The sequence below is a fragment of the Monodon monoceros genome, unplaced genomic scaffold, assembly GCF_005190385.1.
Source record: "Monodon monoceros isolate NGI ecotype Baffin Bay Population unplaced genomic scaffold, NGI_Narwhal_1 Super_Scaffold_22, whole genome shotgun sequence".
NCBI classification, from domain to species: Eukaryota; Metazoa; Chordata; class Mammalia; order Artiodactyla; family Monodontidae; genus Monodon; species Monodon monoceros.
Genome location: NW_021703779.1, coordinates 70,816,137 through 70,840,360, shown reverse-complemented (window position 1 = coordinate 70,840,360; position 24,224 = coordinate 70,816,137). Strand labels below are relative to the sequence as shown.

The 24,224-nt window shown below is 35.9% G+C and overlaps 1 protein-coding gene across 1 annotated transcript in view; it reads left to right on the top strand.

The window, feature by feature from the left end:
- The window catches only part of HDX (highly divergent homeobox), a 181,590-nt gene that overhangs the window by 109,541 nt on the left and 47,825 nt on the right, over window positions 1-24,224 (top strand). The window contains exon 5 of the mRNA XM_029241093.1: window positions 5,547-5,693. Coding sequence (XP_029096926.1) covers window positions 5,547-5,693 — 147 coding nt within the window. The remainder of the gene's footprint in view (window positions 1-5,546; window positions 5,694-24,224) is intronic.

Genomic DNA, 24,224 nt, shown 5'->3' with positions numbered 1-24,224 from the left:
TGTTTAATGGCTATGAAAAACTTTGGAGATTGGTTGCACAACAATGTGAATGTATTTACGACTACTGAATCGTACACTTAAAAATAGTTAAAGTGGTACATCTTATATTAGTGTGTTTGATCACAATTTGGAAAAAAATAGTTAAATTAAATTTCCACCCAGAAGTCACAAAATAGTATTCTTTATGAGGACCCCATATTCAATCTCTTATAGATAAGAAGACATTTTCACTGGACATGGGTACTGTATCAATAAGTAAGTTGAATGGAGTAATCTATCTGTAAAGCATACATTGTTTTAAATCATACAGTTTAAATAGGTAATGCATTGATAATCATAGAAAATGTATTTCACATGATTTAAAATATCATTGTTTACAAAAAAGATATCTAACATATGTTTAGCACATTTCTGGTCACTAAGGATATACAAATTAAAAAAAAATAATAAATAAAAAAGAAAAGCATTTCTCAGAAAAATAAGGCCAATAAGCATATAAAAATGCTTGGTCTTTCTTAAAGAAATATAAATCAAAAGAGCACGATACCATGTTTCACTAAACTAGCAAAAATTATAAAGTTGGATAATACCTAGCATTGATAAAGATATAGGAAAATAAGGACTATCATACATTTCAGCCTTTGTCCAGGCAATTTCTCTATGTTTACAAAAAAAGAAAATTAAATGCACATACTCTTTGGCCAACCAATTCCATTTTGTGGTATAAGACCTAAAATTAAGTCCCCATATTATATGTGTCTTGATATCTGGGGAAAGCCGAGTGGGTCTTGAATGATGGCCCAATCACAAGTTCCCCTTACCATCGTGTTCCTGAAGATAAAGTACCATATTCAAACAACTCTCCTTAGCATGGGGACCAGGCACAGTGGCTGCTTATCCCTGAATAGCAAGCTACAGTTCCCTGCTAGCCCACAGAATGATTCAAACAAGTCAATCACATTCTCCTGTGGGAAACAGAGATTTCACCATGCCTAGGGGTTACACCACAGCCTCTGCTTGTTCATTCTGTTTCCAAGTAGAATTATCCTATGGCCCTGCATGGCATACAGTGTTCTCCTCTTATAGGCTGTGAGTATGTGTGACTAATACACTACTGTTGATTTCATCTGTCTAGTGTTGAGAATCAGTTGTTTATCAATCCCTATAACTTTAAGCAGGAATCCCTTCCTTGTCAACTGGAAGAAGTGGAGGTGATAAAAACATATGGCTTGGAATTTCCTATTATATATAATTGCAAATATAAAGCAAGATATAGGTACCAGAATGTCCATTTCAGCATTGATTTTAATAGCAATAACCTGAAAACCACCTAAATGTTCGCCATTAGATAACTAAATTAGATAATATAATTAGAAAATATTAGATAACAATTACATAAATTGTATAGTGTCCATATGATGGAGCACAATGTAGAAGTTAAAAAGACTGAAGTATATCCGTATGTGATGATATAGAAAGATCTTCAAGATATACGAAGTGAAAAAAATTAAGTTATAGTATCATCAATTTTTTTCTAAGTGTATATGCATTTTTATCCTGGAAATTTACCCAGGAAACTACTGACAGCGGTTGCCTTTGGTGTCAGGATTAGCAGTTTGTAACTAAGGAAGGAGAGAGACTGTAGCTCATTTTATACCTTTCTAATTGTTTGGCTTTTTTTTAATCAAGTGCATATTTATTTTTACAATGAAAATAAAAGTAAAAAGGCATGATACCTGCTATTAAGCAGCACATTGTCTAGTGGAAAAATGAACAAGCTTTCACAAAACAAGTTTGAAATCTCAACACCATGGGTTAATATCTGGACTGATTATTGGGATAAGGCAGAGTAGTGCACAGCATACGGAAAGCTGAGGGAGTAAGGTGAAGGAAGTAATAATTGAGCTAGAAATTTTTTAATAGTTCTCACTTCAAAAGGGTTACTCCTACGTACAAATATATAATTCAATTCCACATTTAACTAAGATACATACTTAAAAGAGGAAACTCTGCTCCCCAATATCAGACTTTTGTCACTTAATTTTATTTTTAAGAGAAAAATAAAAGAACTAAATTCCTGAAGTGTCCTAGAGGCTGGTGAAGAGGCCAGAAGGTTTTTTTCTATTGTGTTACAATATAATCCAGGTGAAATCAAAACAATTGTCTTGTCACATGGGCCAAACCTCAGCTTTCACCTGGATTTCCAGGGTTACTGGAATGTTACTCTGCACAAAATCAGCAAGATAATTGACTAATATGTCTCCCTCACTTAAGTAAGCAGTTATGGCTGAGGGTTGTCTTGTAAAGTGAAAGTGGCTTTATATATATATTTTTAAACATCTTTATTGGGGTATAATTGCTTTACAATGGTGTGTTAGTTTCCACTTTATAACAAAGTGAATCAGTTATACATATACATATGTTCCCATATCTCTTCCCTCTTGCATCTCCCTCCCTCCCAACCCTCCCTATCCCACCCCTCCTTGCGGTCACAAAGCACCGAGCTGACCTCCCTGTGCTATGCAGCTGCTTCCCACTAGCTATCTACCTTACGTTTGGTAGTGTATACATGTCCATGCCTCTCTCTTGCTTTGTCACAGCTCACCCTTCCCCCTCCCCATATCCTCAAGTCCGTTCTCTAGTAGGTCTGTGTCTTTATTCTTGTCTTACCCCTAGGTTCTAGATTTCAATAGAGAGACAAAACTGATTTCAACTTCAGGCTCCTCGGGGAAGAATTCACCTTCTTCTTTAAGTGCCCACATTTTATTTCTTCAGTAAATGAGTATTCAGTTTTAATGTTAATTGACTTTTATTACCTTATTTATTTTCTTAGTTAAAATATGCTCTTAGGAGCTTTAAAAATAACTGCCCTTTCCCCCATAAGCTTCTACTTATCAGGTGTTGTCATAAGTTGCCTTCAGCATTGCTAATGCAGGACATTTCCAACAAATCAAATCAGCTTTTATTTAGTTCAATTTAAGGGATGAATCAGCTTTGGATGTCCTCTAAATGAATTACAAATTAATTGGCTCAGTGTGTTCAGTGTTCTGTTCATTATTCCTTCCAATTGACGATAATGTAGGCTAACTTATAGTGGAGAATTTGGTTCAATGGAAAAATATGGGAATATTTATGCTGCCTGTTATGAATTATTTGAATCTACCTAGAACCTTACTACCATTTATTTTGCTCTTTGTTTTGCTTTGAGAATTTTAGCTCCACAACTATTGTACAATCAATATAGGAGGGACATGTAATGAGATTTTTATGTTATAAATATTATAACTTGAGGGTTATTTCACTTGATTAAAAAAGAAACCTGGATGACATGTTTTGATTCTTTTATTGGAAACATGTAATTTAGTACCAGTACTTGTAATAACTGTTACTCATCAGGTTTTTTTTTTTTTAACTTGGGGGAGAACAGATCTAGCTGGAAAGGAAATTGATTGACACACACTCAAAGAAAAACTGTACTATATGTCTTATGAAAAGACACATGCTAATTGTACAATCTAACTTCACTTTCTTGGTGGTAAACTGAGAATTCATATATTGTTTTTCCTCCTGATAGCTAACATTTCTTTTCAAAAGATTGTAACTTTAAGGCAAATTTGCACCTGTTGTTTAGTATTGTATCAGTTTTAGTTATGATAACTCTTTTATTTGAGTCATGGTTTATATGTTGTGTACATTATTTTCTGTTGTTACCTGTATCTAATTTAGGAGAGGGTTCCATTTTAAATTTCAGTTAGGAAGGAAACATTGAAAGCAGTTTATGTCTAGGAAGGCTTTGAAGTCTAACCTCTCTGTGGGGCCAGATCATTTATTCTTAGGTAGAAGGCAGCAACAGAACCTCACATCTCATGCCATAATGATTTGCCACTTTTGTCCTCAATTCATTCAGTCTCACAGGCTTTTTCTCTCTCTCACTCTCGCTGTCACCACATTCTTTCATCACAAACACACACATACTGGGTTTTGCAGCATATAGATAGATAGATAGATAGATAGATAGATAGATAGATAGATATAGATATTCAGTTTTCAGATTTTATTTAAAATTTTGGTCATAAAGGTTCCTATTAAATTGTTTAAACAATATTTAACTTAGGAAGTGAAAATCTTCTGTTTTCCCTATATACAGTTGGTTATTATATATTCTTGCAGAATTTCTTCCACGTGTCAGCATTTTTCTTTTGTTTTCCTTTTTATTTTTTTAACATCTAATTGCTTTACAATGGTGTGTTAGTTTCTGCTGTAAAACAAAATGAATCAGCTATATGTATACATATATCCCCTCAACAGCATACATATATATATATTTTTTTTAATAAATTTATTTATTTATTGACTGCATTGGGTCTTCGTTGCTGTGCACGGGCTTTCTCTAGTTGCCGTGAGCGGGGGCTACTCTTTGTTGCGGTTGAGGTGTGCGGGCTTCTCATTATGGTGGCTTCTTTTGTTGCGGAGCACAGGCTCTAGGTACGGGGGCTGCAGTAGTTGTGTCATGCGGGCTCAATATTTGTGGCTCACAGGTTTAGTTGCTCCACGGCATGTGAGATCCTCCTGGACCAGGGCTCGAACCCATGTCCCCTGCATTGGCAGGCAGATTCTTAACCACTGCACCAGCAGGGAAGTCCCTATATTTTTAACTAAAGTTAATTTTCAGATTTTTTTTACCACCCCTTGAGTTACTTGGAGACACCATAGGGATAAAGCTACTAGAAAATAATCAGATATATTTCTACTTCTAGCTCTGCTATGGTCTCTCTGTGCCCTGTTGAATAAGTCCTTTGACCTTTCTTTTCATGACTCCTTATTCACAAATAGAGGTCATTATCCTATCATGCTTCTAATTTATTTCCTAGGGATGCCTCCAGAATTCGTTGAATTCAAACAATATATAAAGTCCATAGTTTATTGGTTCAAAAAAACCCTAAGAGTAAAAAAGATGGGCTTATTCTGAAACTTTCTGAAGCCATAAATATGATTGCTCTTTTAAAACAACATTATCTTATTACATTTATCTTATTTAGTCTTTTAATTTATCATAACATTAGTAGGAGCCTATCTGTGGTAAATCTAGATTAATTTATCAAAAGACAACACTGTGACATGATCCTGACTCTGGTATATTTTTAAATATATGTAGTGTGAATGTGAATATACGTATTATAGAAAAAAGTTTGAAAGAACATATATTAGAATTAACAAGTGTAATTTCCAGGATTGTTAGTGATTTAAATTCTCTTCTTTTTAAATATATCTGTATTTTCTACAATTAATATGTATTATTTATGTGACTACAACCATTTTTATCAACATTGCTTAATTGTTATCAGGTAAATTCTTTACTCATTTTATTCTAGCACACTTTCATGTCATAGTAATAAATACCATGATAATGCCCATTTCAGGAAGGGGGAACACAGAGTAAGAATTGTGAAATTAATTTATTTGTTGAAAGTAACCTAGCACATATCACTCTGATGATTTAATATTTTTCCTTTGAGTATTCTAATTTTTTTAAATGTTTTTTACAGCTACAAGACCGCACTCAGTTCAGTGACCAAGACTTAGCCACCCTTAAGAAGTACTGGGACAATGGCATGACCAGCCTTGGCTCTGTTTGTAGAGAGAAAATTGAAGCAGTGGCAACTGAATTGAGTGTTGACTGTGAAATAGTTCGGGTAAGGTATTTTCAATAATTTTCATGTTGTGGTTGAAGAGTGTCATAAATGAAAGCCTTAAAAAGTTGTATAGTTTGCGTTTCTCTAATTAGTGATGTTGAGCATCTTTTCATGTGCTTTTTGGCCATCTGTATGTCTTCTTTGGAGAAATGTTTATTTAGAGATTCTGCCCATTTTTTGGTTGGGTTGTTTTTTTCATATTGAGCTGCATGAGCTGTTCATATATTTTTGAGATTAATCCCTTGTCAGTCGCTTCATTTGCAAATATTTTCTCCCATTCTGAGGGTTGTGTTTTCATTTTGTTTATGGTTTCCTTTGCTGTGAAAAACCTTTAAAGTTTTGTTAGGTCCCATTTGTTTATTTTTGTTTTTATTTCCATTTCTCTAGGAGATAGGTCAAAAAAGATATTGCTGTGATTTATGTCAAAAAGTGTTCTGCCTATGTTTTCCTCTAAGAGTTTTACAGTGTCTGGCCTTATATTTAGGTCTTTAATCCATTTAGAGTTTATTTTTGTGTATGGTGTTAGGGAGGGTTCTATTTTCATTCTTTTACATGTAGCTGTCCTGTTGTCCCAGCACTACTTATTGAAGAGATTGTCTTTTCTCCATTGTATATTCTTGCCTCCTTAGTCATAGATTAGTTGACCATAGGTGAGTGGATTTATCTCTGGACTTTCTGTCTTGTTTCATTGATTTATGTATCTGTTTTTGTGTCAGTACCATACTGTTTTGATTACTGTTTTGATTATGGTAGCTTTGTAGTATAGTCTGAAGTCAGCCTGATTCCTTCAGCTCCATTCTTCTTTCTCAAGATCCCTTTGGCTATCTGGGGTCTTCTGTTTTTCCATACAAATTCTAAAATTTTTTGCTCTAGTTCTCTGAAAAATGCCTCACACTGGTCAGAATGGCCACCATCAAAAAATCTACAAACAATAAATACTGGAGAGAGTGTAGAGAAAATGGGACCCTCCTACACTGTTAGTGGGAATGTAAATTGGTACAACCATTATGGAGAACAGTATGGAGGTTTCTTAAAAATCTATATATAGAGCTACCATATGATCCAGCAATCCCACTCCTGGGCATATATCCAGAGAAAACCAAAATTCAAAAAGATACATACACCCCAATGTTCACTGAAGCACTATTTACAGTAGCCAAGGCATGGAAGCAACCTAAAAGTCCATCAACGGAGGAATGGATAAAGAAGTTGTGGTACATATATACAATGGAATATTACTCAGCCATAAAAAGAGAATGAAATAATGCCATTTGCAGCAACATGAATGGACCTAGAGATTATCATACTAAATGAAGTAAGTCAGACAGAGAAAGACAAATAGCATATGATATCACTTATATGTGGAATCTAATTTTAAAAATGATACAAATGGACTTATATACAAAAGAGAAACAGACTCACAGATCTTGAAATCAAACTTATGGTTACCAAAGGGAAAATGTGGCAGGAAATGATAAATTAGGAGATTGGGATTAACATATACACACTACTATATATAAAATTGGTAATAAAAAGGACCTACTCTGTAACACAGGGAACTTTACTCAATACTCTGTAATAATCTCTATGGGAAAAGAATCTGAAAAAGAATGGATATATGTATAACTGATTCATTTTGCTGTATACCTGAAACTAACACAACATTGTTAATCAACTATACTTCAATAAAAATTAATTTAAGAAATTGTATGAGGTGCTTTAAACAATGCCATCAATAAAGTGAAAAAGATAACCCACAGAATGGGAGGAAATATGTTCAAATCAAATATCTGATAAGGATCTTATCCAGAATATGTAAAGAACTCTTACATATCAATAATAAAAAGGCAAATAGTGTAATTTAAAAATGGGCCATAGATTAGAATAGTCATTTTTCCAAAGAAGATGTACAAGTGGCCAATAAATACACTAAAATGTGTTCGACATCATTTGTCATTATGGAAATCAAAACCACAATGAGATACCTCTTAACACCCACTATGATGGCTATAATAAGAAAGACAGGTAATAAGTGTTGGCCAGGATGTGGAGCAATTGGAACCATTATACACTTCTGGTGAAAATATAAAATGTTTTAACCACTTTGGAAAACAGTCCTCCAAATTTTTAACATAGAGTTACCATATGACAGTAATTCCATTCTTAGGTATACACTCAAAAGAAATGAAAAGTATGTCCACTCAAAAACTTATACATGGAGATGCAGAATCTCTCGTATGGAGGGCCAACTATGGGACTTGAGTATCTGTGGATTTTGGTATCCCCGATGGGTCTTGGAACCCCCCCAAGGCTACTTCCTGACTGTAGAGTCACATAACTAAGTTGTTGCAAACATACTTAAAATGTTTCCAATAATTGCATCAAGCAAAAAAATAAAAAGGTATTTCCTTTAGTGTTTACATCTACATTGATAACATCAATTCACCATTCTTTTTTTGTTATTCAGACCAGAGCAGCTTGTTTCTTTATTGCAGATAATACAGTTTGCTCAGAGCTTTGTGACCTCCTAGAGGTGTGGGATAGGGAGGATGGGAGGGAGGGAGATACAAGAGGGAAGAGATATGGGAACATATGTATAAGTGATTCACTTTGTTATAAAGCAGAAACTAACACACCATTGTAAAGCAATTATACTCCAATAAAGATGTAAAAAAAATGTGCTTGAAGAGAGAGGTGTAGAATTATGCAACATCATTTCAACATATATGACTACAGAACACTTTTTTCAAAAGACTGACATTGCACAGGGACATCAGTTAAGGGGTCATTGCTTTAAGTGTCTTCACATTTGTGACATTTTATTTTTCCTTTGCAATAGTCCTATGAGGTATAGAAGAACAAGGTCATACCTTTCAGATAAAAATTTGCTAATAAATAATTAAAACTAACTGATATATCAAGTATTAATCGAATATATAGGATGTCATTTACTATTCTAGTCACCATAGGGCTAGAATGAAAATGTAAATCTTAGTTCTTGCTCTACTTGAAGAGATAAGTCATACAAGAGGAAAACAACCATGAAATGGTACTTTCTTTTTATCCAACAATATTTTTATACAAGTTTTAGTACATAATGGCATCTGATGTTGCCTGATTACTGAAAATAAGACTCATGGATGGTAAATTATTCACTTAAGTTATAAGCAGGTCAGTTCTGGACCTTACATTACCACTTGAGCTTTGTGAATTCCAAAAGAAAATCACTAACTGGTATAATGTCTATCATATAAAGTAAACAAAGGATAACTAGATCCCCCAATAATTAGTCAGCAATATCAGTGCACCAGCACTGGGGTATTGTTGAATCCAACCTTGTGATCTTCTAAAAATGACCATTCAAAAGTTCCTGGGAAATCATCAAACTCCTTTAGAAGGATTTAGCTAGAACTCTCTGTGTTTCTATAATAATATTTTATTGATCAAGATTGACAAAGTAGAACATTACCCTTTGTTTCCAAAGAGAGACACAAGGCCCTTGGCTTTGTTATTTAAGAAGTGTGTCCTCACCAAATGAACCTACCTACGAAACAGAAATAGACTCACAGACATAGAGAACAGACCTGTGGTTGCCAATGGTGGAGGGTGGGGGAGGGATGGAGTGGGAGTTTGGGGTTAGCAGATGCAAGCTATTATATACAGAAGAGATAAACAACAAGGTCTTACTTTATTGCACAGGGAACTGTATTCAATATCCTGTGATAAACCATAGTGGAAAAGAATATAAAAAAGAATATGTATGTATATATATATATATATATATATATATATATATATATATCTGAATCACTTTACTGTACAGCAGAAATTAACACAACATTGTAAATCAACTATACTTCAATTTAAAAAAAAAGAAGTGTGCCCTGTAAAATTAACATTATCTTTAGTCTTAATGAAAGATTATTACAAGGGCTTCTAACAATGGGAAACTTACACTACAAAATTTGGCCAGCATGTAATAATGAGAGATATTCTTCTGTCATATAATTTTTAAAAGACAGTATATTTGCTTTGTTTGGAGGTTTTTGGCATTCTCCACTAATGGCCTCTCTACTACATGTTACATTATTAACATTAACTTGTTTGGAAAGTTGGCAAAAAGTTGCTATATCATATTACTTCAAGTGGTTCTATGGTACTACAAACATAAACTAGGGACCAAAGAAACAATAAAAATATTCATCTATGTTAAGAGACTGATTATTCATAATGGTCAGAAATTCTGAATTCTACATATAATACAAGGTGGAATTTCAATTAACGCTTTAGTATTATGGTGACAGCGTTCACAGCTCAACCAGTAACTAATGGGATAACTTTGGGTGTCACTCTCTAAAATTCAGTGTTCACAGCTGTTTAAAAAAAGAGAGAGAGAGAGAGAGAGAGAGAGAGAGAGAGAGAACAAATTACCTGCTTCACTGGAGTGAAAGAAATGAGAACTGAATATGTTCTAAGGATCACTGGTCCCTTCAGGGAGCCAGTTCCAAATTACTTAGGAAAACACTTAATACTACACTTAATACTATACCTTTCCCATGCCCCAAGGAGATTAGTATAAGTATCAACATACTCCAAGGCTCTGTGAAGTTCTGCTGTAATAAAATTTATTAACTTTCCATAACCAAGTGTTTCTCCAGTCTACTTGTTCCCAAAACAATTCTGCTTTTTCCTGTTGGTACCCCCAAGAATCAGTGCTACCCAGAACACACTTGAGGGTGATGCCTCATGAAAACAAAAAGATGAATTTTAATGACCTCCAGGAATAAAAGTTTTGAACTTGATGATGTATTATTTCTGACTATAAGTAACACACACAATAAGACACCCTTGCCACCCTTGCTGGAGATAGCTGCAGAGTTCCAGTACCGATAATGTAACAGTGATGAGTTTGTACGGAGAGCAAATTGGATGCATCTTGTGACGCTACCTATACAGAATGAGGTAAAGCTATCTTGAGTGTGAACATTGATTCATCTTTTTTAGGAAAAATTGATTTGACTTTGAAGAAAAGTTTATCAATTTCAAGATTATATCTATTCAAATTAAATAAAACTGCCAATTCTTGTGTCAGCTTACCATCATTAACATGAAAATCAAAAAGGCATACTATAAATTGAAAAGAAACTCTAAGCTTATGAATATCAACAAAGTATCCTTCAAATTTTTCTTGTAATTTTTGAAATCCTTGTATATAGAACTGGTGACTACTCCTACAATCTGCACATTGATTCATGTTAGAAAAGTGTATAAAATAATCATTTTTATTGATATGAAGTTTTAATCTTAGCAAAAATTATCACACTTGTCTGGGTAGTTCACAAATAAGCTCCTCCTTTCATTGAATCTTCAAGTATAACTTGATCTTATGCAGTGTGATCTCAGTGAAAAAAGTAGAAATCACATTGCCAGTTTTGTCTTTTATTAGTGAATATTCGGTAAACATTACTACTGTGGACTTATTGTTTGTGTCACTTCCAAATTCAGATGTTGAAACTCTAATCCACAATATGATGATATTTGGAGGTGGGGCCTTTGTAAGGTAATTAGGTTATATTAGTTCCTGAGAGTGAGGACCTCAAGATGCGATTAATGCCATAATGAAAAGAGCCACATCTCTCTTTCTCTCTCTTGGCCCTGTGAGGACACACGGAGAAGTTGGCTGTCTACAAGCCAGGAAGTGGACTCTCACCAGACATCAGGTCTACTGGTGCCTTGATCTAGACAAATATTTGTTGTTTAAAGAAAACTTATACATGGATGTACACAACAGCATTATTCATAATAGCAAAAAAGTAGGAAAAAATGTTCATCAAGTGAATGAATAGACAAAATGTGATATATGCATATAGTGGAATATTATAGAGCCATATAAAGGAATGAAATACTGAAACATGCTACAAAATAGATGAATCTTGAAAACATTATGCCAAGTGAAAGAAGCCAGTCACAAAAGACTGCATATTTTATAGTTCCATTTATATGAAATGTCCAGAATAGGCACATCTATAGAGACAGAGGGTGGATTAGTGGCTGCCAGGGGCTGGTGGGAGGGAGGAATGAGGAGTGACTGCTAATGGGTATAGGGTTTGTTTTTGGCATGATGAAAATGTTCTGGAATTAGCTAGTGGTAATTGTTGCACAACTCTGTGAATATGTTAAAAATATTTTCACTGTACACATTAAATGAGTGAGTTGTATGGCATGTTAAATATATCTCGATAACACTGTTTTTAAAATTGCATGAAATATCTGCCCTCTTAGCACAGCTGGCAGCACATAAGTCTCATAAAATTGCATGAGGTGATCTGAAATACAGTACTCCCCCCTTACCTGTGGTTTTGCTTTCTGCAATTTCAGTTACCTGTGCTCAACTGCAGTCTGAAAATATTAAATGGAAAATTCCAGAAATAAACAATTCATAAGTTTTCATTTGTGCTCTGTTTGGAGTAGCATGATAGATCTTGTGTCCTCCTGCTCCATCCTAGGATGTGAATCATCCATTTCTCCAGTGTATTTATGCTGTATATGCTACCCACCCATTAGTCACTTAGTAGCCATCTAAGTTATCAGATTGACTGTCATGGTATCTCAGTGCTTGTGTTCAAGTAACCCTTATTTTACTTAATAATTGCCCCAAATCTCAAGGGTAGTGATGCTGGCAACTTGGATATTCTCTTACTGTGCCTAGTTTATAAATTAAACTTTATTGTAGGTGTGTGTATAGAAAAAAAAAAACGTAGTATATATAGCGTTCGACACTATCCCTGGTTTCAGGCATTCACTCAGATAATGGGGGAGTACTGTACATCTCACATATTATATAATGAATGATAGATTGAAAAATTATATTGATCAGTCATGGGAACTGTAGTTTACATTCCATTTAAAAGATACTTGTATAAGATTTAGATAGTGGCAGATGTATGGTGGTATTTAACAACCAGCTATTTAAGGGAAAAAAAGCCCTGATTTATAACATTTGTTGATTTCTATGATATAAAGATTCCTGCCATGGCTGATTCCATGGCTTCTTCAATGCAGAGTTCAAAAGAGATGCTAACAATTGACTCTTGTGAGCAAGTATAAGTAGGATTCAGCTCACACTGGAGGATCATTACAGAAAATCAAGAGTGAAGTACTATTAAAGAAAAAGGACAAAACGCAGAACTCTTCCAGAGGAAGAAATAAAGTATTTTCTCATACATATATGAAGAAAGAGGGAGAAATATAGGGAGAAATCATAGAGCACATTTCTCAAAATAAATAGTGTTCTCAAAATAAATACTGCTCTGTCCAGAGCCACGCTTTTTTATTTTTTTTTAGGATTCAGATGAGAAATCAAATAAAATCCTGTATTTACTGAGCATGCTATGTGTTATATATATGAACAGGGAACTAGAAATGCATTAGACACTTGTCCTATTTCTAAGGAGCTTAAAGTCTAGCAAAAGGGGTGACAAAAGAATGTAAATGACTGAAGAGGAATTGGAGTGGCATCATGGTATGAAGAGCCTAATCAAAAGCCACAATTAGGGAAATACAGAGCATGTGTTTTTGTTGTCATTGTTTTTAATGTTTCTTTAAATCAAAGTTATACATGCACATAGCTTAAGGAGCTAAGTTCTGTAGAACTTGCTACAAAACCAACATTCTTTACTCCTCTCCTCCTACCATTTCCTGATAGCCAGAGTACTTTCTACTCTTTTAGATGATTCCTTTGGTATTTACCACCATCCAAATAATGTGGTATATTAATTAGAATTAGGTTTTGCTGTGAATAACAAAAAGACTCAATAACAGTGGCTTAAACAAGATATTTCAATTCCATGTACAAGTCCAGAGCTGGCATGGCCCTTCTGCCTTGTGAAGTCCTCAAGAGACTCTAATGCCTTCCATCTTCCATTCTGCCATCCCTACGATGTAGCCCTCGTCCTCAGGGTCCAAAATTATGGCATTTACAGTCCAGGCAGCATGACAGAAATGGGGAGAAAGAAGGGAGAAAAAGTGTGTACTAGCTATCTTTAAAAAGGGATTCCCAGAAACTGCCACAAGACATATTCACTTAAATCCCATTGGCTAAATATTAGTCACATGGTCATACCTAACTACAAGGGAAGCTGCAAATGTAGTTTTATTGTAGAGAGTCATGTGCCCAGATAAACTTTCAGTTATTATTGGAAGAGGGAGAAAGATATTGGGGAACACCTAGCTGTCTCATCTATCTGTTTATATCACTACTTCTTGATTTTTCAGTGTTAGGCATTGTTGATTGATTTTTCACTACGAAATGCAAGGTATTTTTTCTAACTCTTTCAAGATCTCTTTATTGATCCTTTCACCTACATGTATACTTCTCTTCTTATCCTCACAGTATAATTATTCCACAATTTTGGTTAGTTTGATATTTTGTGTTAACATTATTACGACTATGTAAATGCTTTACACATTTGACTTTTGTGGTATAATATTATTTTTGTCCTTTTCTGCATACTATTATTTTGTTTCCTTGGAGTTCTTTATTTACTTTGGTTTTTGTATGTTTGCTTGCTTAATTTTCTAGGTACTACTACTAATTTATCCTCAAAACCTTCCCCAGTTGTACATACTTCCTTTCAATACATTCATACACATTTGGCAATACAATAATTTCATCTTCTTAAAGAAATTTTCCTGGAACTTCTGATCTGCTCCAACCTGTTACTCTGCACCTGGAGCACAACTGTTACCCTGAGATCTCCATATTCAATCTGTTTGTTCTTTTGCTATACTTTCAGTAAGATATCCTCAAATTTATCTTCCAACTTTTCTTTTTTGAGTTTTTTTCATTTTTGTTTTTATTCAATCTGCCACTGATACTAATAAACTCCATGTGCCATGACAGCAGCTTTCAGGATCCATGGACTGTCATAAGGGTTCCTTGAGACCCCATACTGCAGGAGAGAGGACACAGAGACAGAATATTAATAAAAACATACTCTTCCAAAATGAAAGATAAGATAACCACAGGGTTCCTCACTAAGATTCTATTTGATATAAAGGAGTTTTAAGCATAACTGAGGTTAAAATTTTTCAAAGCCATGGATACTGTGCAGAAATCTTTATCCCTATAAAAATACTAACATACAGAAAAAGAAAGAAGTATTACCATTTTCTTCTTGCTTATGGCTTGTTAAAACTTCTACTAGAGGAAAGAATAGTGAACTGCTTACTATCTTTTTATTTTTAGTGGTTTTCCAAAATGCAGCATGCCCACAGCAGAAAGAAACTTTGAAAAGGTTATGTGCTGTAATAGGACTTCTTTTGTAATATTAGATAAACTGCAAATAAGAATATGTTTCCCACATAAATATATTCCTGAGATTGTGGTAGAAACTATGTAGATGTTTAAAAGTCTAATAGACCTTCTAGTTATTGATCACGAAAATGAGCTTTGCCTCAGGATGTATAGTTAGCCATTACTTGTGGAATAATGTGGAAATTTTAGATTCATGTTTCCTTGTTATATCTTGTATTTCTAAAAAAATCTAAGTAGCAAATTTGGTATATTTTCCCTTTAATTTCATTGAATATTATGTACATACATTTCTTTAATGTGGAATGTTTTCCCAGGCTCCTGCCTAATATTACTGACTTATTCATTCATGAAAGGTAAACCGAACACCTATTATGTGCCAGAACTATTCTAGATGCCATGAGAAAAACGCAGTTCTCCTTCAGAATTTGCAATATAGCATGGTCAAATTTTTTAGTCTCTGTGCTTCAGTTAACAGTAAATGGACATAATATAACAGAGGGTGGTTTTGAGATAATGTATGTGGATAATAAGTGTAAAGCACCATAAGTCACCCGTAAAAGTTTGTTCCCTCCCCTATCTCTCTGCAATTCAGTTTAATGCCTGCCCTTTCTATCTGTGTTTTCATTGTAGTGGACATACATAAAAACAAACTCTTGTATGGTCAAATATTTATATAAACAACACATGTTTGAATGTTTAAAACACATTTTGAAAGACAAGTAAATTTCATGGTAAACAGATGTATGTTTTTACATTTTAGATTATGTTTATTTTCCTAGGATCATGGCTAAATTTGAAATGAATTTAAATAGAAGAATGCTTTGCACTTATACTGTTTTTAGCTTGTTTTTTCATTAAATATAACCCTCCACCACCAATGTGTATGAAAAACAAATTGTAAACTCTCTATTATATAACATGGATACTGACTTAAAGCTGGTGAGCATCTTGAGATTGAATACCATACTCTTATTTTATATAAGAAAAGTGTAGATAGATGGGAGTATGGCTCACCTAAGGTCACACAGCTGGTCAGTGATTAGAGGCCAGATCTTTTTATTACCAGTCTACCATTATTGTCATTTCCATTTCACCAGTCTATGCCTTGCCATAAGAATTACTTTGCATATTTCTTAAAAATACAGAATCTTGTTAAAGCTAAAGCCCCTGGCAAGTACTGAAATTGGAATTGATCATTTCTAAGGTGCAACATTTATCTCTCTTACTTAATGTATCACCCTGTACATATTTTTCTACATGAGCTTCTCTGAGGACAACAGTTATAAACGCTTGATGGGGCATATGTCAGAGTGTAAAAAAGAAAAATATACTGATTAACAAGACTCAGAAACAAAGGTTGGGGGGACCTTCAAGAAAGCGGAGGAATAAGACATGGAGATCAACTTCCTCCCCACAAATACATCAAAAATACATCTACATGTGGAACAACGCCTACATAACACCTACTGAAGGCTGGAAGAAGACCTCAGACTTCCCAAAAGGCAAGAAATTCCCCACGTACCTAGGTAGGGCAAAAGAAAAAAGGAAAAACAGAGACAAAAGAATAGGAATGAGACCTGCACATCTGAGAGGGAGCTGTGAAGGAGGAAAACTTTCCATACACTAGGAAGCCCCTTCAGTGGCAGAGACAGGCAGTGGGCAGGGGGAAAGATTTGGAGCCATGGAGGAGAGTACAGCAACAGGGGTGCAGAGGGAAAAACAGAGATTCTTTCACAGAGGATCAACGCCGACCAGCACTCACCAGCCTGAGAGGCTTGTCTGCTCACCCACCAGGGCAGGTGAGGGCTGGGAGTTGAGGCTCTCGTTTTGGAGGTGAGATCCCAGGCAGAGGATTGGGGTTGACTGTGTGAACACAGCCTGATGGGGGCTAGTGTGCCACAGCTAGCTGGGAGGGAGTCTGGGAAAAATCTGGACCTGCCTAAGAGGCAAGAGGCCATTGTTTCAGGGTGCTCGAGGAGAGGAGATTCAGAGCACTGCCTAAACGAGCTCCAGAGATGGGCACGAGCAGGCTAACAACACAGACAACAAAGACGGCCATGAAATGCTAAGGCTGCTGCTGCAGCCACCAAGAACCCTGTGTGCAAGCACAGGTCACTATCCACACCTCCTCTCCCAGGAGCATGTTAAGCCTACCACTACCAGGGTCCCAGGATCCAGGGACAACTTCCCCAGGAGAACACACGGTGCACCTCAAGTTCTTGCCACATCATGCCTGTCTCTGCCACCACAGGCTCAACCTGCATTCCATACCGCTGACTCCCCTCGGGCTGAGTGAGCCAGAGACACCTGAACAACTGCTACTTTAACCCCATCCTGTCTGGGCAAAGAACATATACCCTCAGGCGACCTACATGCAGAGACATGGCAAAACCCAAAGCCAAACCCCAGGAGCTGTGCAAACAAAGAAGAGAAAGGGGAATTTCTCCCAGCAGCCTCAGGAACAGTGGATTAAATGTCCACAATCAATTTGATGTAGCCTGCATCTGTGGAATACCTGACTAGATAACAAATGATCCCAAAATTGAGGTGGTGAATTTTGGGAGCAACTGTAGGCTTGGGGTCTGCCTTCTGCATCTAATTTGTTTCTGATTTTAGGTTTATTTTAGTTTAGTATTTAGAGTTTATTATCATTGGTAGATTTGCTTATTGATTTGGTTGCCCTTTTCCTCCTTATTTTTCTCTTATATACAGATTTATTTTTCCTTATTCTCTTTTTCTGATGGTGTATGTGTATGATTCTTTGTGTGATTTGTCTACATAGCTTTACTTTTACCATTTATCCTAGGATTCTCTCTGTCCATTTTTTGTTTGTTTGTTTGATTTTTAGTATAGTTTTTAGCGCTTGTTACCATTGGTGGTTTGCTTTTTGGATTGGTTACTCTCTTCTTTCTATCTTTCTTTGCTTTTCCTTTATTATTACCTTATATTATTTTAATTTTTAATAATTATTTTTTGTTTTAATAACATTTTTATTTTATTTTATTCTTCCTTTCTTTTTTTCTCCTTTTTTTTTTCTGAGCTGTGTGGCTGACATGGTCTTGGTCCTCCATCCAGGTGTAAGGCCTGTGCCACTGAGGTTGGAGAGCCGAGTTCAGGACATTGGTCCAAAAGAGACCTCCCAGACACATGTACTATGAACCAATGAAAGCTCTCCCAGAAATCACCAACTCAATGCTAAGACCCAGCTCCACTCAATGACGAGCAAGGTACAGTGTTGGACACCCTATGTAAAACAACTAACAAAACAGGAATACAACCCCACCCATTAACAGAGAGGCTGTAAAATCATAAAAAAGGTCACAGACACCCCCAAAACAAACCACCAGATGTGGCCCTGCCACAAGAAGAAAAGATCCAGCATCATCCACAAGAACACAGGCACCAATACCTTCCACAGGAAGCCTACACAAACCACTGAACCAACCTCAGCCACTGGGGGAAGACACCAAAAACAACTGAAACTATGAAGCTGCAGCCTGCAAAAAGGAGACCCCAACACAGTAAGTTAAGCAAAAGGAGAATACAGAGAAACACACAGCAGATGAAGAAGCAAGGTAAAAAACCACCAGATCAAACAAATGGAGAGGAAATAGTCAGTCTACCTGAAATAGAATTCAGAGTAATGATAGTAAAGATGATACAAAATCTTGGAAATGGAAAGGAGAAAATACAAGAAACGTTTAACAAGGACATAGAAGAACTAAAGAGCAAACAAACAATGATGAAGAACACAATAAATGGAATTTAAAATTCTTGAGAAGGAATCAGTAGCAGAATAACTGAGGCAGAAGAACGGATAAATGACCTGGAAGATGAAATATTGGAAATACCTATTGCAGAGCAGAATAAAGAAAGAAAGAAAGAATCAAAGGAATTGAGGACAGTATTAGAGACCTCTGGGACAACATTAAATGCACCAACATTTGAATTATAGGGGTCCCAGAAGAAAAAGAGAGAAAAGAAAGGGACGGAGAAAATATTTCAAGAAATTATAGTTGAAAACTTCCCTAATATGGCAAAGGAAATAGTCAGTGAAGTCCAGGAAGCAAAGAGAGTCCCATACAGGATAAATCCAAGAAGAAACACAAGACACATATTAATCAAACTATCAAAAGTTAAATACAAAGAAAAATTATTAAAAGCAACAATGGAAAAGCAACAAATAATATACAAGGGAATCCCCATAAGGTTAACAGCTGATCTTTCATCAGAATCTCTGCAAGCCAAAAGGGAGTGGCAGGACATATTTAAAGTGAAGAAAGGGAAAAACCTACAGCCAAGATTACTCTACTCATCAAGGATCTCATTCAGATTCAACGACAAAATTAAAATCTTGACGAAAAAGCAAAAGTTAAGAGAATTCAGCAGCACCAAACCAGCTTTACAACAAATGCTAAAGGAACTTATTTAGGCAGGAAACACAAGAGAAGGAAAATACCTACAATAACAACCCAAAACTATTAAGAAAATGGTAATAGGAACATGCATATCGACAACTACCTTAAATGTAAATGAATTAAATGCTCCAACCAAAAGGCATAGACTGGCTGAATGGATACAAAAGCAAGACCCATATATATGCTGTCTACAAGAGACCCACTTCAGACCCAGGGACACATACAGTCTGAAAGTGAGGGGATGGAAAAAGATATTCCATGCAAATGGAAATCAAAAGAAAGCTGGAATAGCAATTCTCATATCAGACAAAATAGACTTTAAAATAAAGACTATTACAAGAGACAAAGAAGGACACTACATAATGATGAAGGGATCAATCCAAAAAGAAGATATAACAATTGTAAATATTTATGCACCCAACGTAGGAGCACCTCAATACCTAGGGCAAATACTAGCAACCATAAAACGGGAAATTGACAGTAACACAATCATAGTACGGGACTTTAACACCCCATTTTAACCTATGGACAGATCATCCAAACTGGAAATATATAAGGAAACACAAGCTTTAAATGATACATTAAACAAGATGGACTTAACTGATATTTATAGGACATTCCATGCAAAAACAACAGAATGTACTTTCTTCTCAAGTGCTCATGGAACATTTTCCAGGTAGATCTTATCTTGGGTCACAAATCAATCCTTGGTAAATTTAAGAAAATTGAAATCATACAAAGTATGTTTTCTGAACACAACACATTGAGACTAGATATCAATTACATGGAAAAATCTGTAAAATACACAAACACATAGAGGCTAAACAATACACTACTAAACAACCAAAAGATCACTGAATAAATCAAAGAGGAAATCAAAAAATCCCTAGAGACAAATGACAATGAAAACACAACAGCCCAAAACCTATGGGATGCAGCAAAAGTAGTGCTAAGAAGGAAGTTTATACCAATACATTTTACCTCCAGAAACAAGAAACATTCCAAATAAACAACCTAAACTTATACCTAAAGCAATTAGAAAAAGAAGAACAAAAAAATCCAAAAGTTAGGAGAAGGAAAGAAATCATAAAGATCAGGTCAGAAAAAAAATGATAAAGAAATGAAGGAAATGAGAGCAAAGATCAATAAAACTAAAAGCTGGTTCCTTGAGAAGATAAACAAGATTGATAAACCATTAGCCAGATTCATCAAGAAAAAAAGGGAGAAGACTGAAATCAGTAGAATTAGAAATGAAAAAGAAGAAACAACTGACTCTCTAGAAATACAAAGAATCGAGATTTGGAAGCAAGATGGCAGAGTAGAATGACATGCTCTCACTCCCTCTTGAGAGAACACCAGAATCACAACTAACTGCTGAACAATCATCAACAGGAACACAATGGAATACACCAAAAAATATATCCCACATCCAAAGACAAAGTAGAAGCCACAATGAGATGGTAAGAGGGGCACAATCACAATAAAATCAAATCCCATAACTTCTGGGTGGGTGGCTCACAAACTGGAGAACCCTTATACCACAGAAGTCCACCCACTGGAGTGAAGGTCCTGAGCCCCACGTCAGACTTCCCAACCTGGGGTTCCAACAACAGGAGGAGGAATTCCTAGAAAATCAGACTTTGAAGGCTAGTGAGATTTGATTGCAGGACTCTGACAGGATTGGGGGAAACAGACACTCCACTCTTGGAGGGCACACACGAAGTAGTGTGCACATTGGTACCCAGGGGAAGGAGCAGTGATCCCAGGGGACACTGAACCAGACATACCTGCTAGCGTTGGAGGCTCTCCTGCAGAGGCAGTGGGTGGCTGTGGCTCACCATGAGGACAAGGACACTGGCAGCAGAGGTTCTGGAAAGTATTTCTTGGCATTAGCCCTCCCAAAGTCCACCATTGACCCCACCAAAGAGCCCGGGTAGGCTCTGGTGTTCGGTTGCCTCAGGCCAAACAACCGAAAAGGAGGGAAACCAGCCCCACCCATCAGCAGTCAAGCAGATTAAAGTTTTACTGAGCTCTGCCCACCAGAGCAACAGCCAGCTCTACCCACCACCAGTCCCTCCCATCAGGAAACTTGCACAAGCCTCTTAGATAGCCTCATCCACCAGAGGGCAGATAGCAGAAACAAGAAGAACTGCAATCCTGCAGCCTGTGGAATAAAAATCACATTCACTGAAAGATAGACAAGATGAAAAGGCAGAGGGCTATGTACCAAATGAAGGAACAAGATAAAAGCCCAGAAAAAGAACAAAATGAAGTGGAGATAGGCAACCATCCGGAAAATGATTTCAGAATAATGATAGTGAAGATGATCCAGGACCTCGGAAAATGAATGGAGGCGAAAGTCGAGAAGATGAAAGAAATGTTTACTAAAGACCTAGGAGAATTAAAGAACAAACAAACAAAGATGAACAATACAATAACTGAAATGAAAACTACACTAGAAGGAATCAATAGAAGGATAACTGAGGCAGAAGAAGGGATAAGTGACCTGGAAGACCGAATGGTGGAATTCAGTGCTGCAGAACAGAAAAAGAACAAAGAATGAAAAGAAATGAAGACAGCCAAAGAGACCTCTTGGACAACATTAAATGTAACAACTTTCACATTATAGGGGTCCCAGAAGGAGAAGAGAGAGAGAAAAGACTCGAAAAAATATATTTGAAGAGATTACAGTCAGAACCTTCCCTAACATGGGAAAGAAAATAGCCATCCAACTGCAGGAAGCACAGAGAGTCCCACACAGGATAAACCCAAGGGGAAACATGCTGAGACAAATAGTAATCAAATTGGCAAAAATTAAAAACAAAGAAAAATTACTGAAAGCAGCAAGGGAAAAATGACAAATAACACACAAGGGAATCCCCATAAGGTTAACAGCTGATCTTTCAGCAGAAGCTCTACAAGCCAGAAGGGAGTGTCATGATATATTTAAAGTAATGAAAGGGAAGAAGCAACCAAGATTACTCTACCTGGCAAGGATCTCATTCAGATTCGATGGAGAAATCAAAAGCCTTACACACAAGAAAAAGCTAAGAAAATTCAGCACAACCAAACCAGCTCTACCACAAATGCTGAAGGAACTACTCTAAGTGGGGGACACAACAGAAGAAAAAGACCTACAAAAGTAAACCCAAAACAAATAAATAAATGGCCATAGGAGCATACATATTGATAATTACCTTAAACGTGAATGGATAAATTGCTCCAACCAAAAGACACAGGCTTGCTGAATGGATAGAAAAACAAGACCCATCTATATGCTGTCTACAAGAGACCCACTTCAGACCTAAGGACACATACAGACTGAAAGTGCGGGGATGGAAAATGATATTCCATACAAATGGAAATCAAAAGAAAGCTGGAGTAGCAATACTCATATCAGATACAAAAGACATTAAAGTAAAGAATTTTACAAGAGACAAGGAAGGACACTACATAATGATCAAGAGATCAATCCAAGAAGAAGATGTAGCAATTATAAATATATATGCACCCAACATAGGAGCACTTCAATGCATAAGGCACCTGCTAACAGCTATAAAAGAGGAAATCAACAGTAGCACAATAATAGTGGGGGACTTTAACACCTCACTTACACCAATGAACAGATCATCCAAAATGAAAATAAATAAGGAAACAGAATCTTTAAAAGACACAATAGACCAGATAGATTTAATTGATATTTATAGGACATTCTATCCAAAAGCAGCAGATTACACTTCCTTCTGAAGTGCACATGGAACATTCTCCAGGATACATCAAATCTTGGGTCACAAATCAAGCCTCAGTAAATTTAAGAAATTTGAAATCATATCAAGCAGCTTTTCTGACCACAACGTTATGAGATTAGAAATGAAATACAGGGAAAAAATGTAAAAAAAAAACAAACACATGAAGGCTAAACAATACGTTACTAAATAACCAAGAGATCACTGAAGAAATCAAAAAATACCTAGAGACAAAAGGCAATGAAAAAAAGACGATCCAAAACCTATGGGATGCAGCAAAAGCAGTTCTAAGAGGGAAATTTATAGCCTACCTCAAGTAACAAGAAAAGTCTCAAATAAGGAATCTAATGTTACCCCTAAGTGAACTAGAGAAAGAAGAACAAAGAATACCCAACGTTAGCAGAAGGGAACAAATCATAAAGATCGGAGCATAAATAAATGAAATAGAAACAAAGAAAACAATAGCAGAGAACAATAAAACTAAAAGATAGTTCTTTGAGAAGATAAACCAAATGGATAAACCATTAGCCAGACTAATCAATAAAAAGAGGGAAAGGACTCAAATCAATAAAATTAAAAATGAGAAAGGAGAACTTATAACAGACACCACAGAAATACAAAGCATCCTAAGAGACTACTACAGGCAACTCTATGCCAATAAGTTGGACAACCTGGACAAAATGGACAAGTTCTTAGAAAGGTATAACCTTCCAAGACTGAACCAGGAAGAAATAGAAAATATGAACAGAGAAATCACAAGTAATGAAATTGAAGCTGTGATTAAAAATCTTCCAACAAACAAAAGTCCAGTACCAGATGGCTTCACAGGTGAATTCTATCAAACACTTAGAGAAGAGCTAACGCCCATCCTTCTCAAACTCTTCCAAAAAATTGCGGAGGAAGGAGCACTCCCAAACTCATTCTATGAGGCCACCATCACCCTGATACCAAAACCAGACAAAGATACTACAAAAAAAGAAAATTACAGACAAATATCACTGATGAATATAGATGCAAAAATCCTCAACAAAATACTAGCAAACAGAATCCA